Below are 24,111 nucleotides of genomic sequence, written 5' to 3'. Positions count from 1 at the left end.
TTATTGATATAGAAGCTACTGATATCTAAGTCAAATAACTAAAAAAAATACTAAAAGGACAAGTCATAGAACTCGTGGCTTTGCAAGTGACATTTTCATCACTGAATGCTATTTCCTGCCTACTCGACTCGACATTCACCAAAATAACAATGACCGTGGCATGTTTGTCTGTGTTGTCCACAAGTAATAAACAACAGTTTCCTGTCTGTATCTTAAATAGGCAGGAAGAATCCTCGAGGGAGAGGGATTCTATGATTGGCATGAATGAAGAAAGAAGAAAGAAGAATTTCTTAACATGGTTTCCATGTACTCCCTCTGCAGTATCCACTGGCAAGTTTACTTTAGTTTTTAGCTGCATTCACTATGAGGCAGGTATGATTTTATTTATTTACTTACTTACTTTGTGTTTTTTTTTTTTTACTTACTTACTTTTAAAGAATCTCTACACCCACCATGGTGCTCAAATTTATTTTTAAAGAATTTTTTATTAATTTATTTATTTTTATTCATTCATTCATTTATTTATTATTTTATTTATTTATTATGATTTTTATTTATTTATTATGATTATTTATTTATTATTTTAAAATTTATACTAAAGAATTATTTATTTTTAAAGAATCTCTACACCCACCATGGTGCTCAAAACACCCGAGATCAACAGGCATATGCTCTACTGATTGAGCCGGCCAGGTGCCCCAAAGCAGGTATGATTTCAGTGCATCTCTGAGAAGAAAAATCTAGACCTTACCCTGCCTCGATACTGTGATTATCACACATAGAACACCCAATCAATAACAGGAAATGGTGAAACCCTGCTGCTTTAACAGCAGGTCAACAGCCATGGCCCTATCCTCGATTACTATTTATTCTTAAAAAACGTTCCTAAAAATGAAGGGGGAAAAGTTACAGTCAAATTAAGAAGTCAACACCTTCAAAATTTTTCTATCCTGAAAGAGAAAGGCTGAAAAATAACATAAAATAGTTAAATGCCCAAAGTTTTAACTTCTAGATCTACAGTGAGGTTTCAACTCCAAGACCTTAAACATTTCTTCAGATACAAGCGAGAATTTGGGGAGCCAGAAGCCCTGGGCTACAGGCCAGTCTGCACTGAGGGTTAATAACACCCCTGGTGTCCCCCACCTTCTTACTCTGTTCAGAAGGACCCATCATTTCTACCTTGCACGGCTATTAGGAAGATCAGAAGCAGAACCACGTGAACACTGGAGGACACTTTTGCAGTGCAGTTTACACATTCTTTGTTGGCTAGTAATGAGTAAAGTATGCTGGAATTTACAGAAACAAATATTTACAATATTCGCCCTGCAATGTATTTCTGTGATACTCCATAAATCAAAGGCAAAATCATTTTCCTAAAAATTGCATCTGGGCTCAGTGTCATCTTCTACATATAGAAAACTAGAGTTGATGATGAGCAAAATGGGTTTGGGCAGGTTTGAGAGAGCAAGTCAAATACAATGTTTTACAGTGGTTTACACATTTTACTGCTTTAGGTAATTCAATAACAAATCATCTGAAAGAAGTTTTTGGAAGAATTCATCTGCAGGACTTAAAAAAAATTCAAACGAAGATAAAATTAGAGCATTTTTATTTAAAACAGCAACATAAGCATATGTACATATATGGTCAGGATACACATAGTAAAATAAAAATTTATGTTAAAAGTTATTACTTTCAGATATCATCACTTCCCAAGTAATTAACACTAATGGCACAATTTTATGATGGTCCAAACTGCTCATGAATAAGTGGATTAGAGACAAATTAATTTACAATTAATCAGTATAGTTTTTTTTAATGAGGGGACAATTACCAAATGCATTTCCTCAAGGTGTCACAAACACACCTAGAGACATAAGCAAAAAGCAGTGCCATTCTAACAAACCTCAGAAGTGCCACAAAAACATGAAATCATTACTTTAGCCCAATTCTGGTAAACTTAAATTTAAATACACTTGATATTGAAATCCCTATTTAAAAAACATAAATTAGGAGATAAGGTTCTTGATCAAAAGGTGTACCTTCTACAGTAAGATTTCTTTGAATTAGCAAGATCCTCAACGTATTTAGGAAGCACGTTTCGCAGGAAGGGGCAGTAACAATTTGATTATAAGGATGAACATCACAGAGAGCTCTATTGATGACCATACAACTCATTCCTGTCTCTAGTCCCCCAAAGATAACACTCCAGGATTTTCCAGTCAAGGCACTGCCTGATTTTCATATTCTCTCTGCCACTGTGATGAGCAGAAAAGCTTGCAACAATGAGGCTGTGGCATTCTGTGTGCTGCAAAAAAGATGTGTTTGTACTAACACCTGTGAAGCATCTTCCTAAGTCCTCCTTTGGGAGAACAGTAATTTACAAAAGAGTTTCTCAAATGAGGCTACTTGTCCTCCAAGGGGATATCTGGCAATGCCTGGCTATTTTTGGTTGTCACAGCTAAGGGGGGGGGGGGTGCTACTGGTATCCAGTAGGTGGTGGCCAAGAATGTTACCGAACATTCTGCAAAGTATGGGACAGCCCCCACCTCCAAAGAACTACCTGACTCCCAACATCCGTAATGCCGAGGTTGGGAAACCTTAATTGAGAGGAATGTCCAGAAGCATACTGTGCTCTAGAGTGGGGCCTCCAGAAATTCCTTTACCTCTCCTCTTTATTCGACTCTCAAAGCCGTGGTGGTGGTTTCATTTCTGGATCCAAAATTTCGCCATTATGTTACCTTACAGAGAGTGTGCACGAAACCGAGACCATCTAGGCAGGGTCGGTATGTTTCACAAGATGAAGGGTTTCACAAGAGCCACGCTGGGCTTGCCTCCCGAGTTTTTTCACCATTAATCAAATATTGTCTCTTGTCAACCAGACAATTTCATCTCAGTGAGAAGCAGCCCCGTGAAAAATAATACTAACATGATAAAAGCTATCTACCACTTCAGGAGGAAACCTTCTAAAGGTTGACAGGCCATACAGGGTCCCATCTTGGCCGCACCCTCTTGGTCCTATTTTCAAGGCAGTCTAAACATTGCTGCGCATCATTTTAACTCAGCGGGCCACCGAAACACAACCTTCAGTAATGTGAGTTACTGTGAGAGAGATGGGAACTAGTGTCAAACTCGGAGCATCATCTCTGAAAGCACCGCTGACAAGATTCAGAAAATGCAGAGGCTGAAGGTAGGAAACCAGCCTTGCTGCTCAGTCATAAAGGGGAACTCGCCTCTCTCCTGCAGGCCCAACCACAGAGACACTACGGAGGCCATAAACAAAACAAGATCAGAAAGAACTCTGATACAGATGTTAACGTGCATTGTCTTAAAAAAAAAAAAACTTGCCCAACCAATAACTGACGAACCTTCTTCTTCCTGCCTCTTTCCACCTCTAAACCTCACGGAAGCCAAAACAGTCAGGAGGGATTACATAAGCCAATTCCCTACATTCAGAGATGAGAAATCTGTGCAAAACTCAGAAGTCAGAGACTTGACTACATCAGGGCTAATATCCAGGCCCCCAAAGTCCTAGTTGAATCTTACCCTGCTAAGACCTGGCTCAGAACTCTGGATACAAATCTCCAACAGGGCTGAAAAGAAAACTGAAGTTGCCCCTCAGTGCTCTTATTATAAGGCTAAATGATCTTAATTTTTTCCCATACGTTTCTTTGAAAGGGTAAACACATAATATACAGTGTTTATTGATGTGGCATTGCTCCTCTGCCATTTCTCCCTTTATTTTTGTTTTAGGAAAAACTGAGTGAAAATGTAATGAAAAAAACAGAGGGTTTCAAGTAAAACTAGGCACAGTGTCCCACAGAACTCCCTACAGAGCACACCTGAAGGAAGACCTCTTCGTCCCTGCAGGTCATTTTTTATCATCTTAATTATAAAACAAAATATTTCTTATAGAAGTAGGGAGTTCCAGCAAGCACTGTGTACATGTCAAGTTCTCTCAATAGTGCTAAAAATCCAGGATTTTCCTGTCATGCCATTTCTGTGGATAAGTTTTCCTGTATTGGGACTACATCCTGTAGGCATTTTCATGTCTTATTCAATCCCTGTCTATAGATAAAGGCACAGAGGCTTAAAGGGTTAAGCAGCCCATAGGCCACACAGCTAACAAGTGACAAAGTTCAGTGTCCAAGTCCTGATTCTTCACCATTCTGCCTCACTGCCTCTGCGACCCCGTCGTCTACGCAAACCTACATGAACACGCACTTACCACACAACTACTGCAGCTAAGAGTTAAATACCCTGTTCCAGTCCCCTGATGCCACGCAGGTGAGTGATCTGGCCCACACCACAGAAGGAGTCAGTGTTGCCAAAGGGACCAGGCCCAGGCCCCCAGGGTGGTTCCCAGCTGCCAGCTTGTCCCAGTAGAACGAGAGACAAGCCTGTGAAGGGCACAGAAATCCATCCTGTATCCACGTAAGAGGAAGGACACATTCACTCTAATGCACACTTGAGAACTTACAAGCAGGATAACTAGACAGTGACACTGCTGCTTAGAGAACCTATGTACAGTCAACACACAGTGTTTCTAACATGGCTGAAAAGCTGTAAATGACGTCCCAGTAACAGAAATTCATGTCCGATCTGCATAAACTCTCCCTAGTGCAAAAGGTAAAATCAGTGAGGTCCGGGGTCATAGGGTTTATGTCTCAGGTACCTACAATCCTGTGTCTAAGGATCATTTTTACATGCTGTATCCAAGTACAACTTACACTTTCTCCATTGAGTTTTTCTGTGGAACTGTACTTATAATTTATTTATATTATTTTAAGCTTTACACTGGCCTCTCATTAATAAGTGATCCTGAACACACACTGAAGATCCTATAAAAATAACTTATCAGGAGATGAAGCTGGTGATGGGAAAGCAGCAGAGAAGCCATGTTAGGAATCTTTCCATTAATAAGACTGGAAAGGGTTATGCACTTTATAATAAACAGAAGGGAACATATTCCCAGTTTTTTTTAAAGCTAAACTACAGTGGACAAGTAAAACCAACTATTCCGTAGGACCATAAAGCATCAAATAAAATTTTCAGGAATCTGCAGATGCATATAACCTGTAAGTTAACTCTTACATGCTCTAAGCTCATCATAAGACAGACTGAAAGTCTTGGAAATTCCCAAACAAAAAATTCACAAGGTTTTACAAGTGTTCTATTCTCTTCAAACTCACTTGGCCAAACCATCCCTATGATCAAGTATCTCAAAAAGCATTTAATTGGGGCTTATCTCTAATGTGATCTTTTCATCGCTGTAAATCAGGAGGTATAAAAAACCCTTCCAATATACACAATCCAACACAACCCAGTGAAACCTTGGGGATGGGAGGAGATATGAAAGACAGGTACCTCGTAGTTTGAGAGAAAATCTAGTAACTCTGATTGAGATGGGATGTAGAGAAGTGGTTTCATCACCCGGCGGACAAACTTCTCAATGTAAACAGCACTCATGGGGCCTTTGTATTCGATTGGTCCAAAACTAGTACCAAAAAAATAAAAATAAAAAAATAAAAATAATACACCATGCATTAAACCTGTAAGGTATAACTGAAATCATCAACCACAAGACGATCCTGACTGCTTCACAGGGGAGTAGCCTTCTGTGTCCCAGGAGGTGAACGGAGGGCCTGAGAATAGGATCTCGGGTGCCAGGTGGCACAAGCAGCCACGACTCTCCTGTGAGCTTAATTCAACTGCAAACTGAATTCAAAGAACATTCATCCTAGCCTCTGGGGGGAAAAGAAAAATTCTCATAATAATATTTCTTTAAAAAAACAAAACCAAACAGAAAGGTGATCCTGGCAACTGACCAAACGCTAACTATATAATCGATGGCGGTGGGGGAGGGGGTGGCAGACTTTCTTTTGCACATCATTCTGAAAGAAAAAACAAGCTGAGCAATTGGCCCCTGGCCTACTAACATGTACCTATTAATATTCCCACAGGCACTTACACAAAGGATCACTAAATAACCTGAAACCTATTCAAAACTTTACTTTAACAAAAAAGATTATGGGAAGGGACAAAGTTAGGAACCTGCAAAAATGATCTTATTTCCCTTCCAGGTGTGCTTAAGGATACACAGGAATATGATTTACATTGCTCAGAAATAAGACCGACTTTCAGTGACCCTCCTAGTAAGCTAATCAGAATCCTCACATGGCTTTCTTCAGTCTTGCACAATGTAGACGCTGCTCAAATACAACTGAATGGAATGTGGCAGGGTGGGGGAGTAAGGTGAAATTTAGTAACTCCATTACCATCCTTTCGTCTAAACAGAAACGGACATTAAGCTTCCTGTTAATAGCAACAATAAACAGAGCACAGTAAAGAATTACATAAATGCTGTGATCCCAATACTATATGCTAACATAAATACACACACACACACACACACACACACATAATGGGATGAGATATACACAATTCTTCTGGGTGCACTGAAAATATGATGCCAAACAAAAGAATGTTAGCATGAAAAAAGTAAAAATAGCGCTCTACATGCACAGCTGGAAGACAGAGTTAACAACTAGATCAATTCAAGACTTACATAAGTTTAAAAAATTACCACCACCACCAACCCCATCAGCCACCAACAATTTTTAATTTAAAGGAAGAAATCAAGGAGCACCTGGGTGGCTCAATGGGTTAAAGCGTCTACCTTTGGTCAGGTCATGATCCAGTGGGATCGAGCCCCACATCGGGCTCCCTGCTCGGTGGGAGCCTGCCTCTCTGCCTACTTGTGATCGCTCTCGTCTGTGTCAAATAAAATAAATAAAATCTTAAAAAAATTAAAGGAAGAAATCAAAAAATCATCTGATAATTTATTTTGTTCAGCAAAAAGGAGGCAACAAATCTGGAAATGTCATCTACTCAGGCAAGCAGCCTCCTGGGGTGTCATTAGAAGGATCCCAGTGACTGGTAGAAGTTGAGAAGATCTCTAGAATGTAGGTGTAGGACACATTTCACCAACACACCACAGTCACGACCACAGGACAAGCTGATCCAGGGCTGCTGAGCCTTGTAACAGAGTGATAGAAGAAACCACTCCCTGCCTCAGAACCTTTTATAAACTTTCTCTGTGAGTGGTTATCAATACGAGCAAAAAAAAAAAAAAAATGGAATCTACTTAAAAGCAATACAGAAGTCTATTAATTTCTCTAAGCAGCCACTAGTAAGTAAGCCATTACAAATACAGCAACAACAACAAAAACACACAGACGGGGGTTCCTGGGTGGCTCGGGTCATGATCCCAGGGTCCTGAGATCAAGCCCCGCATCAGGCTCTCTGCTCAACAGGGAGCCTGCTTCCCCCTCTCTCTCTCTGCCTGCCTTTCTGCCTACTTGTTGCTGTCTGTCGAATAAATAAATAAAATCTTTAAAAAAATAAAGCTTTAAAAAAAAAAAACACAGGGCGCCTGGGTGGCTCAGTGGGTTAAGCCGCTGCCTTCAGCTCAGGTCATGATCTCAGGGTCCTAGGATGGAGTCCCGCATCGGGCTCTCTGCTCGGCGGGGAGCCTGTTTCCTCCTCTCTCTCTCTCTGCCTGCCTCTCTAACGACTTGTGATCTCTCTCTGTCAAACAGATAAATAGGGGCGCCTGGGTGGCTCAGTGGGTTAAGCCGCTGCCTTCGGCTCAGGTCATGATCCCAGAGTCCTGGGATCGAGTCCTGCATCGGGCTCTCTGCTCAGAAGGGAACCTGCTTCCCTCTCTCTCTCTCTCTGCCTGCTTCTCTGTCTACTTGTAATCTCTGTGTGTAAAATAAAAAAAAAAAAATTTAAAAAAATAAAAAAAAAAATAAAAAACAAAAAAAAACAAAAAACAGATAAATAAAATCTTTAAAAAAAAAAAAAAAACACAAAACCACAAAGACAGCAATGGTCTGTCTGCCCCGTGATGAGGTTGAGGGGCCACACTGGTAAGCACGATCAATCAAAAGAACCTCAACACCACTGAATGGTCTTAAAAGAGTTTAGTTAAACGCACTCATTCATATGTGTTACGGATAAAACAGAGATTCTTAAATAGGATATAAAAAAGCTACCTTTCAGGTATCTCTGTGCCTTAACACTTGGCTTGTTTTTGGTACACTGGGAATGGAGGATACTGAAATGAGTATTAAGAGGTCTGAACGAACTGAAAAAGTAAAACCTAATGGGCAAAGATGAGGGGCGAGCACTTTGAGGAGACTATCAACCTCAAACTTCTCATCTGTGAAATGAGAAGAATGGACTAGATGTTTCTAAGGTTCCTTGCACATCCTTTCAATCTTTCCATAAATCTAAAAAACAAACAGTATAAGACAATATACTGCAGAGCCATATAACCCAAAAAGATATTCTGTACTTGATTCAAGGGAACTTTCCTGATTTTAATATCACATCAAATCAGGCCCACCTCTAGGCAGTGGCTCGGTTACTTACAGTGGCAGCCTATATTAGGCACCCGTGCCCTATTTCCTATCTCCAAATACTGTCTATTTCCAAGAAAAGAACTGCAGGGACCTTCGTAAGAAGTTTATTTATCCCATTACAGAGCACAGAGCTTCCGCATCTGCAAGTGCAACAGTTCACACTCTGAGAAGTACTCTTGTATCTAGAAAGGACGTTGAAAGTGGAGATGGAGTAACAAAGTGCATTTCTGCTCAAATATTACTTAACAGCTCTTGAGAAACAATACTGTATGCCACACAACATTTTATGTTAGAAACATGAGGCGTGATGGAACGTGACAGATAACCCACAAATGAGAGGTTGATGTTTCTTACAAACCCTCATTGATTAAGGCCTAGGAAGTTCAGAGGGAGGGAAAAAATTAAGCATAAAGAGTAAGCATAAAGAGTAGATCTTGCTAATGAAACATTCTTTAACCATTTACCTTCATTAACAAACTTCAAGCCAATTACATTGAACAAAGTCCAAAGTCTCATCTGTCTTCAAAATTCTCCAAGTCCGATTTCAGACATTACTTAACACTCACAGCAAGGTCTGGGCAGGATTCCAAAATCAAACACCAATATTTCTGCAGCATAATAACCTGGCTCCTTAAGTGGGATAAAGACCAAAGGCAGCCTCTTGTCACTTTAGGCTAGGTGAGTGCACATGGGAACAACATTTATGAAAACCTTTTAGGTTTTCAAACCCTTTGGATTTCAGGATTATGGGCAAAGGACCATGGACTCGTAGTTAATTTTCTTCCCAGCTGAAAAGGTGCTAAAATTCCCTCCTGACTAGGTATGTTGCCAGGTAACAGGATAAGGACCTTTGTGCATACAGTAAAATACTTCAGAACATCTGAAATGTATAGCCACACAAAGGGGCAGGGGCATTCTCAAAAACAATGCCATACATTGTAATGGTATGAAAAGATGTTCACACAAGCAAGAAAAAGCAGTTTAGGAAATACTATTACTACACAATCCCATTTTTTTTAATTTAAAAAAGAGGGTAGATCTGTATAGTCAGAAGAGGATATATCGGAAAATACATAACGATTGTGTACTGCTGATAAAATACCCAGATCCTTTTATTTTTGCTTATCTGTATTTTCTCCATTTCCTACAGTGAATATTTAATACTTTAAAACAGAAAAAAAATTCACTTTGGAAATTTACTGGAATTAGAAAACTAATTCAAATTCTTACCTCCGATGATACAGATATATCACAGGGAAATAAAAGAAGTGCTTCTGTTTTCTGCATTTCCCCTGGTTCCACCAACAGTTAATTGCCACAAACAACACCTGCAGAGCCAAAAAAGGTTTCAAATGACTATGAATAACAACTGAAAAACTACCAAGATTTTAAAGATAAAAATCACAGAAATGGAACTGTTCTTCTCCGAAACAGAAAGCGAGAAAAAAAAAATTATCGCCCATATTCAAAGAAGGTCATCATCTACCACCACAATAAACAAGACAGACTCTTATCTGTGGTGTCTAGCTAGGAGTCCAGTATTTTACAGTCTAGTCCAAGAGGGAAATGATTTGCTTTGAACTCTAAAGTGAATGAGCACGAATGAGCTTTTTCTAAGCTTGATTAAATTAAAACTCAATGGAAAGCTATCTTTTGATAGTCAAATTGAGCACGGGAGAAAGGAAAAAATGTTAGCTGCAAATAAAACATCACAAATATCAAAGATCATTTTTTTTTAGTTTTTTTTTTTTAAGATTCTTATTTATTTATTTGACAGACAGAGATCACAAGGAGGCAGAGAGGCAGGCAGAGAGAGAAAGGAAGAAGAAGGCTCCCCACTGAGCAGAGAGCCTGATGTGGGGCTCGATCCCAGAACCCTGATATCATGACCTGAGCCGAAGGCAGAGGCTTAACCCACTGAGCCACCCACGTGCCCCTCAAAGGACCATTTTTAATGACCACACTAAAAACCAGTAAGATAATTAAAGCTATGCTCTAAAATGTAGAATTAAGCAGCAAAAATACAAACTAAACACCTATTTACAGGTAGATGCTGAAGTATTTAAGGAGAAATGTCCCTATGTCTCCAATCGACTCTGAAATGTACCCAAAACCAGACGGGTCATTGCTTAGAGGAGCACTCTTCTACTTCGGCACTACTGCCACCTCAGCCTTCCACTATTACAGGGCTTTCCATAGATTTGTTTTTGTTGTGAGGGGCCGTCCTACACACTGGATGGAGGCTTTAGCAGTATTCCTGGCCTGTACCCCCTGCACGCTAGCAGCTACCCCACCTCAAGTACTGATCCCCGAAAACAGCTCCAAGCACTGCCAAAGATCCCCTGGGGGAGAAAACTTCCTCTAGGTGAGAACCACTGACTAGAGGAATAGTAAGAGGAATAAATGACAATAAAATGTCAGTAACAGGGGCGCCTGGGTGGCTCAGTGGGTTAAGCCTCTGCCTTAGGCTCAGGTCATGGTCCCAGGGTCCCGGGTCAGCTCTCTGCTCAGTGGGGAGCCTGCTTCCCCCTCTCTCTCTCTGCCTGCCTCTCTGCCTACTTGTGATCTCTGTCTAATAAATAAATAAAATCTTTAAAAAAAGAAGTCAATCACATTTAATTCACAGGTACATACAAAATTCCTTTACCTTTGCTATGTGGAAACATTTTCATAATACTACTGAAAGAATATGAAGACTACAAATGAAAAGTCACCTTCAGAGGCCTTCCTTCCACGCTGGAAACAGCAATATTGCTCAAAACTCAGAGCTCCTTTTAGAGTCCATTTATGAGAATAGAAAACAACAATATCTTTACTTAAGGTGACATCTCATTTTTTTACTCAAAAATAGGGCACAATCAACCATGTTTGCTAATTTTACTAAAGCCACGTGGCTCAAAAGGTTTTTGCCTGTTTCCAAAAATAAACCCTCTCCTTTTCCCTAGTGAGAACACAGAGTAATAAGCACTCAATTTGGAAGAAGCTGAAAAAAAAAAATTTGAAAAAAGCAGTGTCCGTTAGCTGTGGACGGCACTATAACCTTCACCACTTATCCTGTGATCCTTGGCCAACCGCCCCACCATCTAGGTCTGAGGTCCTGCTTCCAAGAACAGGGATGCCAGCACCAGCGTGCAGAGCTGTGATGATAAACAGCACAGGTCCTGGCACACCAGAACGCAGCTCCTGCAAACACTCATGAGGACACAGCCGCTTCAGCTGACAATAAGGCAACAAGTGACTGACTCCTGCCCTAAACACAGTAGACTCCCTCCTTGCTTGCTCCCCCATGTTCTCTTAATTCAGAAGACCTGGGGAATGCCTGAGGAATGAAGTGGTGACATCTTTTACGCTAACCTCCTGTTTGCCTCCCAGTGCTCCAATGGAGTTCCTGCTTCCTCCCTCGAAGTGTCTGCCAGTTTGGTTATTATTAGCCCTTTTTTTCTTTTTTTTCAAGTTAGCTCTACTGCCCAACGTGAGGCTTGTACCCACAACCCTAAGGTCGAGGGTCACAGGCTTTCCCAAACTGAGCCAGCGTGACGCCCCTATTGCTAGCCATTTTAAGGGGGAGGGGAGTAAAGGGAGCACAGGGAACTGATCGATCCCATGGGTCCAAAGTTGGAACACAAAATATCAACCCCCTCAGAACCAATGTCCTAGGCAATGAAGAGTTCTAATGAAGAGCCAGATTTAAACAGTACTTTGCACCACATTCAAGGATCTATAATGGTTCAAAAGGCTTTGCTAGGTTGGGCAGAAAGCCTCACCAGCATTTATAACATTGTTTCTAAGAAAAACCTACCCAGAGTTCCAAAGAAATTTCTGGAACTCAGCTGCCTGCATCAGTTACCTCAGATGAGTGGTTTTAGTAGCAGCATTTTAGAAATCTGTGGGATGCTCTTCTGGTTGTTGCAGTGACTGGGAAGCTACAGGGCATGGGGTGGGCAGGCACTGTGCGAGACAGCCCACAATGCTCGAAGTGCTCTGCACAGGAAAGAGTTGTGCACAGTACCCCCAGAGCAGTCTGAAATGTCCTGCCGAACAACGAGGCTGGGGAAAACTTGTCTGTTATTATTCTAACCCAGGACCTAATTCCATTTTAAATGGGAATCGAAAGCATGTTTTTGGTATTCACCGAATTTCTTGGGAAGGCAACTCTTACGTAAACCTAAATAAAGAAAATACTTTTTTGGTTCCATTCTTTACTAAGGGCTGTCCACCATTCAGGAAACTCAAATCAGTGAGAGCAGTGTCCCTGCAGTACCTGAGTCTCTACCACAACACATTAGGACCTATTCTGCCTAAGCATTTACATCCTGAAACACACATGACCTGATGACATGTTACTTTTGTTTCCCCCCACCTTTATAATTAATGGATTGACTCTTTTGCAATTATATGCATACAGAAGTTTTATATCTATGACTTACTTTTCAGGACAGCAAAAGTCACCTCATAATGTATGTGTTTTATAAAAGGCAACTAGGATCCACTGGGTTGAAAACCACTGCCATACAGATGACTCATTGCCCATCCCTCTGGCCTAGCACAAAGGTATAGCTTCATTAAGTACTCGATGCATATAGCTCTGGTCCGTGTGTTTTTTATACAGCAACATGTTCCACTGTAGTCATGACACATAAATGAGTCTTACAGCAGAGTGCCTGGCTGGCTTAGTCTCTTGGTTTCGGCTCAGGCCATGATCTCAGGTGGTGAGAGCCAGCCTTACATCAGGCTTCATGCTGGGCATGGAGCCTGCTTAGGATTCTCTCTCTGCCCCTCCCCTACCCCTACCCCAACCCCATGTTCATGCATGCAGACGCGCACTCTCTCTAATAAATGATATGAACGTTAAAAAAAAAGAAAAAGAAAAGAAGTCATCAACAAATATCAAACAGAAATTCAACTAGGCTTTTCAGCACTGAAACCAAAAAGCATGGCACCCTGAGATGAACTGATCCGCATCTGAAGGAAACACAGAATCTGCTCCCTCTCCGGTCTCTAACCAACTATTACCCTCACCATCAGAAATCTTTTTTCTTTACAAAAGGCTTTACCATTTATAAAGTGAGGCTCCTGGCCTTCAGCCTGGCTCAATCAGCCAGCAGAGTGAGGGGTCTCTGTGGGAGCAACCAGCTCCGCACACAGGGCAAACAGTCACCCGAGGGCAGGCGGAGGGTCAGCATTACCTGGTCGGAAAGCTGGCTCGCTGCCTGCTCAATCTCTGACCTGGCAGCGATGGACTGGCCACACCACGGGGCGTAGAAGAACAGCAGCGCCACCTCCGAGTCCCGGCGAACATACTCCGCATAGTCCAGCTGCCCCTGGAAGAGGTCAAGAACCGGCGACCTCGAGGAGAAAAAGCTGACAGGTGGCTTTGCTGGTATTATCACATCTTTTGCTCGACTAAAAAAGAGCAAACACAAACAAGATTGCTAAGTTTATCTTCTTCTAACAACAGCTCTACGTGGAGGGAGGATGCAGCTGAAAAGAAACAACTCTTGAATAAGAAAATGGAGTTCCCAAAATATCACCCTGGAGTAAAAACCAGGCTGTGCTAAGGCAGTACTTAGCTGAGAAAATGCAATACATGAATACTGTGTTGAAAACAACTCTCTAATACTGTCTCCCCGGGTTGGGGCGGGAAGGCAGCAGACAGCAGAGGAGAAGGGTTCTTTGAAGAATCCATGTCCTTGCCTCCTACAGCCAAAACACCCCACCCTCATCTCTCTGCAGCCTGGCTCTCCGCAGGAGCTGCTGGTCTCCAGGGCTTCGGATAACCAGTGAGCTTGCTCAGAACTAAGGGGAGGGAGCCCTCACGGCCACCACTAACATTTCTATGGGAAATTCTTACCATCGACTCAACTTTGCAAAAACATTACGCTTATGAGCTGGAGTTGGCCTGTACTTATACAGGGCATTCAGGCAAAAGTAATGAATAATAAGGTAGATTTCTCCAGATATATATTGGGAAGCCACTAAAATGGAGTTGGGAGGCCAGAAGGGGGAGCCAACACTTCTCCATGTCAATTACATGAAAAAATGATCAATTACAGCCTCTAAGGGAGAATCTTCAACAGGAGGATTACAAGCCCCAACTGGAAAAGATGTAACAACTCCTACAAAAACACTGATGACTTCAACAATCAGCCACTGAAAAACTGTCATCCCCCCAAACTCCTGCATCTCTCCAATGGACTTTCACTCACAACCACCCCCTCCCATCTTCCTCCTTCTCTGTAAAAGAATGTTGTTCTCATTTTCCTGTGGGACTTGCCTATGGTTTGCCATAGCCTGCATGTCCTGGATTGCAATTCTCTGCTATTCCTGAATAAACCCATTTTTCTGGTAAAATAATTAACTGTTTAATTTTTAAGGTTAACAATGTCATGATCCAGAGGTTATTAAGATGACTAACAAAGTAACAGCCCATTTTACCTGGAAAACACTCTGCCTGCATACCTGAAGTTCCCCAAAGGGAGAGATCAAGAGAAGATAGAAAAGAATGAATAAGTGGTCTGAAGTCACAAAGTGGCCACTATTTCTCCCATCAAGACAAAAACATCTTGGCTGAGACTGCATCCCACCAGGTGAAATGAGCTTAATGAACACCTTGAGCTGTTCACACATCTGCACTAACATGGCATAAAACTGTTACAGTAGTTTAGCCAAGAAACCAATAGAATAAAAACAGAGACCCTAGAAAATATTCAATTAATCCAAAAGGCAGAAAAGAACCAAGGAAGGAACAAAAACCAGAAGGTACAAATAAAACAAACAGCCAGAGGCAGGATTACACCCAACAATATCAATCATTACATTAAATATAAAAGGACTAAACCACCCAGTTAAAGGAATACCAGACTGGATAGTGAAGCAAGACTTACCAAATGCTTTCTAAAAGAGACCCAATTTACACATAAAGACATAGAAAGGATGAAAGCATAAGGATGGGAAAAGGTAAATTATCTAAATAGTATGCATAAGGAAGCTAGTGTGACTCATTAAGTGAAAAAATAAACTTCTATATATTCTTATAATTAAATATTACTCAAGAATAAAGAACTGATACATACTATAAGTAGATGAGTTTCAAAACAACTACACTGAAGAAGCCAGACAATAAAGAATACATATAAAATGAATGTGTCTATGTAAAATTCCAAAACAGACAAAACTAACTATAACAAAATAATCACATCAGTGGCTGTCTAGAGTGGGGACTGGGGCAAGGAGACTGGCTGCAGAGGGGTGTGGAGGAAACTTTCTGGGGAGAAGAAAACATTCTCTGTCTTCACTGAAAGGACGCGGGTGGTTAAATTTATCAAAAATCATCAACCTGTACACATAAAATGTGTAATTTACCTGAATGTAAAATATACCACCATGAAGCTGATGAGAAAACATCTTGGCTGGTGTGTCTCCTCCTCTGACAACTCTACCCAAAGGATAAGACCTCATTTTTTTTCTCTCAGCTCCCTGTTGGTTGTTTTTCTACCCCTCACCACAATTAGCAACTTGCTTATTTTACCTATGATCTATTTACTTTACCATAGCATTAACTCCCTGAGGGCAAGAACCCTATTTTTTTCACTGTTAGATCCTCATTGTTTATGGTTCCTGGTCCTCTGAAGTTCAATAATTTGTGAAACCAACAAACTGACCCTCCTATCTCACCTGAACATATGCAAAGGCAGATTTAATATAAACCCACACAGACAGACATAATTAAGAACACTCAGAATCTACATGTCAGAGGCCCATTTGCTTTACTAGGGATGACCCTAAAGGCCACATCATTATGTTCTATGCTCACATATGTGATCAAACAAACCTGACATGCTGGCTTCTCAGAATACAGCAAGGTAGCAGGAAGGAAGAACAAGAAGGAAAGTGCTGCCAGCTCTGAGATATCCAGTAGACAGACAGGTATTTAGAACCAAAAAGGAAAATGTAAACACCCAAGACCGAACCTCCTCTAAGAGGTGTGGGTCATTTAGCATAAAGGAAAGAATCCCATGCCCTCCTCTGCATCTAGAAGGTGTTAGCTTCCTGAATTAAGACAGACTTAAATACGTTGCTTCCCTATTTTAACCCAAAATTATTAATATCATAAAGTAGCAGTACCGAAAGAGCCAATCTCCTACTTATCCACTCAAACTACCATTTTAACACTGCAATCAGGGAGCTCTGTCTATGCAAAAGATCTCCAGAACCTGAAAAACTGAGTCACTTATGCACTAATTCAAAAAATGTTCACTGAGCAAAAGGGAGTACGCTTCAGAAACTGCCCTGCAGGCACCAAGGTGACAGCAGCAAGCAAGAACACCATAATGTTCTCAGGGGGTTACTTTCTCAAGGAAGACAACAGGCAAACAACCGAACACGTACACAACAAACCAAAACCCACAAAAGGATCACCGCTAAGTGGAGAATTTAACAGGGTGATAAGACAGGGGATCTTTTAAAGCAGAGACCTGAATGACAGGCAGCCATGCAGAGAGATGAGGAAGGTCGTGCGTGACACGTTATTAAAAGCTCCAAAACTCCCCCTTTCGAGATGATTCTCCCCCAATCAAACTGCATGTTGAGTGTGAAATAACACAATCTGAGGGAAAATGTAGATCTGTGACAGCCGAAGCATAACAATGCACTTAGTGTTACTGCTCCGCATGTTCAGAGCTGTTCCTAAAGTACAATGGCCAGATAAAATACGTGGCCCATGGAAAAGCAAATATTAACCAGGGAAAAGAAACACCTGCCTCTGCCCCACCAGAAACATTCACAAGTTTCCCTTTAACTCTTAAACTTGCTACAAGTTTTTGAGAAACTCAATCTAGACCAAAGATTTCCTGCAGCTTTGAACGCTCAGTCTGAGGTTTGAGAAACTCAAGAACTGGTTGCAAGGGCTGGTTGCAAGGGCTGTTGCAACTCCCAATTGTCCTGTGAAATGCATACCCTACACCTCCTGAAGCGGATCTGAAGCAGCTTTGAATTCACAAAACGCAATAAAGCAAAATGAATATATGCGCCATACATATATAGATACACACAACTTTTTCCCTCCAAAATCAGGGTGAAAGCAAAGGGAGGAGGATGCCATCAAGGAGATTCAATGCCTAGAAAGGCAGGTAAAATAAAGATTAAAGGTCCCAAACTGCACAATTATTGCGTCTCTCCTCCAAATCAACCTCTTTTATATTATCTGGTTTGAACTCAGCTAAGCAACCAACACCAAAGATGGCTGTCCCTTATTTTAGGCCCGGAGCTATTAATAAAAATAACATTTTGGAAAAAATCCTATTGTCCTTATTAATGCAACAATCTTAAAAGTAAAACAGAGGGGTGTCTGGGTGGTTCAGTGGGTTAAAGTCTCTGCCTTCGGCTCGTGTCATGATCCCAGGGCCCTGGGATCGAGCCCCGCATTGGGCTCTCTGCTCAGCAGAGAGCCTGCTTCCTCCTCTCTCTCTACCTCCCTCTCTGCCTACTTCTGATCTCTGTCTGTCAATTAAATAAATAAATAAAATCTTCAAAAAAAAAAAAAAGTAAAACAGAAAAAGGGGGCCAGAAAGGTTCAAGCCTGTAACAGTATCATGACATCATTCAATCAAGCAGGAGTAAAAAATCAATCTCAGTCTACTGAAAGACCGTTCATATTTGCCAGGGGCACAGAAAGAAGAGGGACAGGCAGGCTCACTCCTATTCCGAAGCCGGCAGGGATCTTGCTCTGCCTGCTCCAACAACTGGATTTACACTCCTCCTCCTTCCGCAAATCTCAAAGGAATTTCTTAGCTTTTTAAAGCCATATTCTTTCAGAACAAACACGAAGCATTATTTCTACCGGAGAACAAACAGACGTCAGTAAGCCCTGGAGTGGGGCTTACTGTGCCAAGGATGAGCAACCGTGCTGGTTCCTGGCAAGTGATCAATGACAGTTATCCTAATTCTTTTCTCTTTCCACTAAAATTCCCAAACCTCTGACACCTCTCTGACAACAGAAGCCACACACTACGCCCGGTTAAAATGTTCCAAGTTGCAATCTTCCTCTTGGCTAATACTAATATGCCAGTCAGCTGCAACAGAGACTTCTAAATTGGGGAGTCCCAGAAGATACACTGAGGACTTGAGGGACCAAAAGTACTCCCGAAGTTTGAAGAACATGTTGTATGTGGGTACCTTCCCCCAAAGAGGCACAGTAACTTTAATTTTTTTTTTTTTTCCTGTTCACTAAGCTCCAGCCCACCCAGGTCTTCTTTGCACTTCCAGGAAAACACCCGCCTCCTCCAGCCTTTGCACTTCTGGCTCCCGCTACCCTGGACACTCTACCCCCGATTTTTGATCTTCTGGGCGCTGGGCCCTTCCTCCTTCTGGGGTGAGCTTCCTCTGTCGCTTGGTCACCAAGGCCTTTCTGCCCCACCCTCAACCCTTCTATCCCGGCAGCATTTACAGAAGTCCTTTAAAATTACAGTAAGTTGTTTACTGAAGCCTGTCCCACCCTCTGGAAAGGAGGGGGGCGGGATTTCTATCTTCAACGCTCCCCCGGAGGAGTGTTGCCCACCATAGCACGTGTGGATAAATAATCGTTAGATGGATGCGGGCACGGATTCTCGAAGGGGTCTGGGACTCTTTAACAGTCGTGAATCACCACACCCGAGGCATAAGGGAAACAAGATGGGTGTTAAAATGAGGGTCCCGCAGCCTGGGCACAAGTGACAGGTGCGCCTCCCATTACGCCCCAACAGGTGCTCAGAACCTGGCCCACTAACTTCGGTGCTAAAAGGGGACGAAGGAAGGGTCCCGAGCGGCACCCGAAAACCTCGCCTGGCCGCTGGCTGGCTGCCCGGGAGAAAGTGGCGGGCACGGCCGCAGGCAGAGCAGGGTCCGGTCGGTGGCTCCAGGGGAAGCCAGGCCCCACTGCCCCCGCGAAGGCCTCTCCAGCCCCGGACCCTGCGGGCCCCGAGCCGGCCCTGCGCCGCCGGCCGGGGCCCCGGGGCTGCGGGCCGCCTCACCTGCAGGTAAACTTGAGGGCGATGAGCAGCGCGCAGCCGAGCGCCACCGCCCCGCAGAGCAGCTCGGGCCGCCGGCGCGCCATGAGGGAAGCGCCGCGCAGCCCGCGGCGGAGCCGGCCCGCCGAGGACGCTCCAGCCGGGGCCGGGCTGAGGGAGCCGGAGCCCGCGGGGCCGCCGCCGCCGCCACCCTCGTCCTCGGCGTCGTCGCTGCTGCTGCTGCTGTTGCCGCCGCCGCGGCCTCCGCATTCCGACATTACATGCTCCCTGTCGCCGGCTTTATACCGCCGCCGCCGCCGCTTCGGGCCCGAGGGCCCGGCCCGGCCCGCCGCTCCCCAATCCCGCAGCCCCGCGCGCCCGCTAACCCGGACCCTCCACGTCAGCCCACGGCCGCCGCGGTGCCCGCCCCCGCGCAGGCGACTCCGCCCCCACCCACGGAGTCTGCGCGGACGCTGGCCCCTCCCGGCGGCCCCGCCTCCCCGGCCATCCCGCCTCTCGTTCACGGAGTCTGCGTGGACGCCGACCCGCCTGACAGCCCCGCCCCCAGAGGGCCACGCCCCTCGCTCACGGATCTGGCGCGGACTGCCTCCCCGCATGCGCCACCTGCGGCCGCCGGCAGTCGTCTTATAGGTCCCGCCCTCCGCCCGCGGAGTCTGCGCAGGCGCGGGTTGAGCATCCGGCGGGTCCACAGCGGGATCCTGCCAGCGCGGCTGTAGGGAACCTCTTTCCCTGCTGAGTTTTTAAATGCTGTGATGATGATGATGATGGCTATAGTGCCCTCGAGTCCGCACAGGCCCGTGGGACATAGGTGCCTTGTATTATCCCCGCTTAACCTAAGGAGAATACGTGCAGAGACGAGAGGTGCCCGGGGTCCCAGGAGTGGGGCGGGCGGGAGCGGTCCCTCGGGCCTCGGTTTGCACGTCTGTGAAATGGGAGGTAATACCTCTCACACAGGGTTGTTTTGAGGATAACTGAGGTGATTTATGCAAAGTGCCAGGCCCACAGTGAGGTCTCGCTAAGTCTGTTACTGTAGTCTCCCAGCGTCCACGATCTGCTTCATTTAAGCGGCGTGTGCCCCAGAGCCTCATCTCCCACCATTACCTCGGCCTTCGGGGGACGGTCTGTGCTGCCTGTACTCACCCCACAAATGGCAAGAAGACCGACGCTTGGAAAAGTCACCTGACTGAGGTTGCAAAGCCAGCAGGTGGGAAATTCAGACTCAAAGGCAGGCTGCCCCGGGCGCTGCCGGTGACTCACTGCTGACTCTCCCGACGTCTATGGTTCTAAATGTGAGGTCCTTCCTGAAGTTTTGTGATTATAAAGGACAAGCCAGTAAGGGATGAAATGCGGTCTGAGAGTGACGGAATTGCTTCCATAAGAGAGAGGACCATGTGTACCTGGGGCAAAGTGAGGTCCATGATTACACAAATGCTGGGGCCGCAGATGATTGTGAAAGGAGGCAAATGAAACTCGGAGGGGACCAGGGCAGGGTGAGTGCCCGCAAAAAAACAAAAAGCACAGGCGCCTGGGTAGCTCAGTGGGTTAAGCCGCTGCCTTCGGCTCAGGTCATGATCTCAGGGTCCTGGGATCGAGTCCCGCATCGGGCTCTCTGCTCAGCGGGGAGCCTGCTTCCTCCTCTCTCTCTCTCTCTCTGCCTGCCTCTCTGCCTATTTGTGATCTCACTCTGTCAAATAAAAAAACAAAAAGCACCGCCGGGGGCACCTGGGTGGATCAGTGGGTTAAGCCTCTGCCTCAGGTCACGATCTCAGGGTCCTGGGATCAAGCCCCGCATTGGGCTCTCTGTTCAGCAGGGAGCCTGCGCTGCCCCCCTCTGCCTGCCTCTGCCTACTTGTGATCTCTCTTTCTTGTCAAATAAATAAATAAAATTTAAAAAAAAAAAAAAAAGGCACAGGCGTGGGACAACCAGAAGCTCAGATAAGACCTCATCTGTGCCCCAGGGCAGCTGCCTGAGCCTGGTGCCTGGCTTCCTGGAATCGAAGGTGTGGCTATCCTTGCCTATCTTGTTAGGGAGCTAGGACATTCCCTGTGTCAAAGGCTGAGGCCCTTTAAAAAAAAAAAAAAAAAGGCTGAGGCCCAGTACGCAGGCAGTTTATTTACACCTACCATTTTTGCTCATTGTTTTATAGCGGTCCTGTCCTTTTTGTTCCTTCTTTACTTTGTTCATTTGTATTGTTGGTATTTGTTAGTATCCCATTAATTAATGGTTTTAAACCTTTCTTTGATTATATCCTTAACACTTGCTCTGGGGATCACTATATAAATTATTTTCCCAGACTTTCTACTTCAAATTATACTACCTTTTTTTTTTAAGATTTTATTTATTTATTTGACAGAGAGAGACATCACAAGCAAGCAGAGAGGCAGGCACAGAGAGAGGGGGAAGCAGGCTCCCCGCTGAGGAGAGAGCCCAACGCGGGGCTCCATCCCAGGACCCTGAGATCACGACCCAAGCCGAAGGCAGAGGCCCAGCCCCCTGAACCACCCAGGCGCCCCAGACTATACTTCCTTAAGTGCAGTAAGAGACAGAAGCTTCTCCAGTGTAGCTCTGTTTCCTCTTCCCGTTCCTGTGCTCTTTCACTTTTTCATCTATTATATTACAAACTCGGTAATACAGTGTTTTTGTACTGTTTTACATAATCTTGTTTTTATAGACACTGAGAAAAAATGTATTTCTAGGTTTTTTAATATTCACCCTATTTACCATTTCTAGTCCCTCTGGATTCGTCCTGTACATCTGAGCTCACCGGTGTATTACTAAGGAAAACAAATACGGTCAAAAGTCACCAGTGTCCGTTCACCGTGGGTTGCTAGGACAGAATTCACCCTACACTTCTATAAGACACCTGTCACTGGCACAGGCCTTGATAAGGTCCAAAGAACTTGTGCCGCCTAGGGGTTCTCTCTTCAGACCCAGAATACCTTGTGCCAATGCAAGGTGACACCTCATAGGCCAGGAAATTGCCCTGGATTTTAAAAGGCAGTTCATTTCCTCTTCTCTATCTAGACATCTGGCTGCTGCTCTGACATCAGAATGTGCTTCTGAAAATGATAAGTTCATTTCTGAATACACCAGGCAGTCAGGTCAGGCTGCACTGCCCTTCAAGGCCAAGTCAGCCATAACTTGTCCACATGGACCCATATCTGAGCTTTCATGGTCACTTTTTATGCCATGATCAAGTTGCCGGAGTTTGAGAAGGGGTCGGAGAGAGCATATGTTACTTCTGTAAATCCTTTCTTAGAACCACAGAGAGAAATAATGCTCATTAACTTTTAAAGCTTCTAAACATTTACTTAGCAAACAGGATGTGCCCGAGAAGGTACAGGTTGGCAGGTACCGCAGGAGGGAAGCCTACGCCCTGAGCCTGGGCTGTCTGGACAAAGGTGGCTCTGCTTCTTGGAAACCTTGTATCAGGAACCCAGAATTGGCCTTCTAGAAATTGGTATTCTTCCCCTGCAACAAATAATGAGAAATCTATATTCTGATCTCTCCAGGCCAACTAAAGTGATCCTTGACCACTCACAGGATCTCAAACTCAGTTTCTAGCAGGTATTCCAAAAGTTAAGCGAATTTTTCATCTGTTAACTGAGATAGAGCACCAGAGACCACTTTTTTTTTTTTTTTAAGATATCATTTTTTATTTGATAGAGAGAGACACAGCGAGAAAGGGAACACAAGCAGGGGGAGTAGGAGAGGGAGAAGCAGGCTTCCTGCGGAGCAGAGAGCCCAATGCGGGGCTCGATCCCAGGACCTTGGGATCAGGACCTGAACCGAAGGCAGACGCTTAACGACTGAGCCACCCAGGCACCCCAAGACCACTTTTTAACATCTACTTTTCTCCCTGGAGAAAGGAGTTTGGAAGAAAGTCCAAAGAAGAAAAAATGTAATGAAAGCCATCTTTCTAGACTAGACAGACCTAGTAGAAAAATAACACTACCAGTCTATTCTACAGAAAATGTCACCCATAACAGATTATCTATTTGGCAAACAAGACGCACTCCTAATGCACCCACCAAGTATGACTGGTCCCGACTGCCTTCCCACACGTGGAGAGAAACCAGTCTCTCATCTTCAAGGAGTCACAGGCAGCCTCTGGTTCTTCTCAACGTTTTCCTTGTCTTATCTCACTACCAGCAGCTACGGCCTCCTCTCCACGGTTGCTGAACTCATATATGGGAACAAAGACCCTTTTTTGTTACCCCCCCAAACCCACCCATTCAAAGTTGTCACAAGGAAGTGACTTTGCGTGAGGGTGTGGAGGCTTGGCACATCACAGCCCAGCAGATCCCTGCCTTCCAAATCCATCCAGCACTCCCCCCGACCCCCATCCCCAACAAGGGCGCAGCCCTGGTAACATCCTGTGGACGTAGCAGCCCCCCACCCCCACCCCGCACCCTGCTGACAACTCTTCCCCCTAGCTCACTGCATCCCAGCCTCTGAAGCAGGTCAGGGTCCCGGGGGACATCTTAGCTCGGTCTCTGTTTCTGCCAGCCATCCTGACCATGCCATCTGTGGTCTCTGAACAACCAAAACGGCCCTACTGAAGAGTGTTGTGCCAGTCATCTGTAGAAACCCACGTCCCATGGCCCACATCCTAGTTGGCTGGCTGTCTCCCTGCTAGTCGTACATCTGAATGAAACACAGAAGAGCCCCACGAGAG

General features: G+C 44.3%; 1 protein-coding gene across 3 annotated transcripts in view; it reads right to left on the bottom strand.

Moving 5' to 3' along the window:
- The window catches only part of TXNDC11 (thioredoxin domain containing 11), a 58,116-nt gene extending 38,272 nt beyond the window's left edge, over positions 1-19,844 (bottom strand). The window contains exons 1-4 of one of the 3 annotated variants that reach the window (XM_032327676.1): positions 19,436-19,844; positions 13,616-13,832; positions 9,660-9,757; positions 5,368-5,497 (exon numbers count right to left, since the gene is read on the bottom strand). In XM_032327676.1, coding sequence (XP_032183567.1) covers positions 5,368-5,497; positions 9,660-9,757; positions 13,616-13,832; positions 19,436-19,689 — 699 coding nt within the window. In that variant the 5' untranslated portion in view covers positions 19,690-19,844. Of the gene's footprint in view, positions 1-5,367; positions 5,498-9,659; positions 9,758-13,615; positions 13,833-19,435 lie in introns of those variants that run through there. The other 2 variants (XM_032327675.1, XM_032327677.1) reach the window with 2 other exon arrangements.
- Positions 19,845-24,111: the final 4,267 nt, after the last annotated feature.

This window comes from Mustela erminea, chromosome 20 (assembly GCF_009829155.1).
Source record: "Mustela erminea isolate mMusErm1 chromosome 20, mMusErm1.Pri, whole genome shotgun sequence".
In the NCBI taxonomy this organism is placed as follows: domain Eukaryota; kingdom Metazoa; phylum Chordata; class Mammalia; order Carnivora; family Mustelidae; genus Mustela; species Mustela erminea.
Note: the sequence above shows the minus strand (reverse complement) of the source record. Positions and strands in the feature narration are given on the sequence as shown.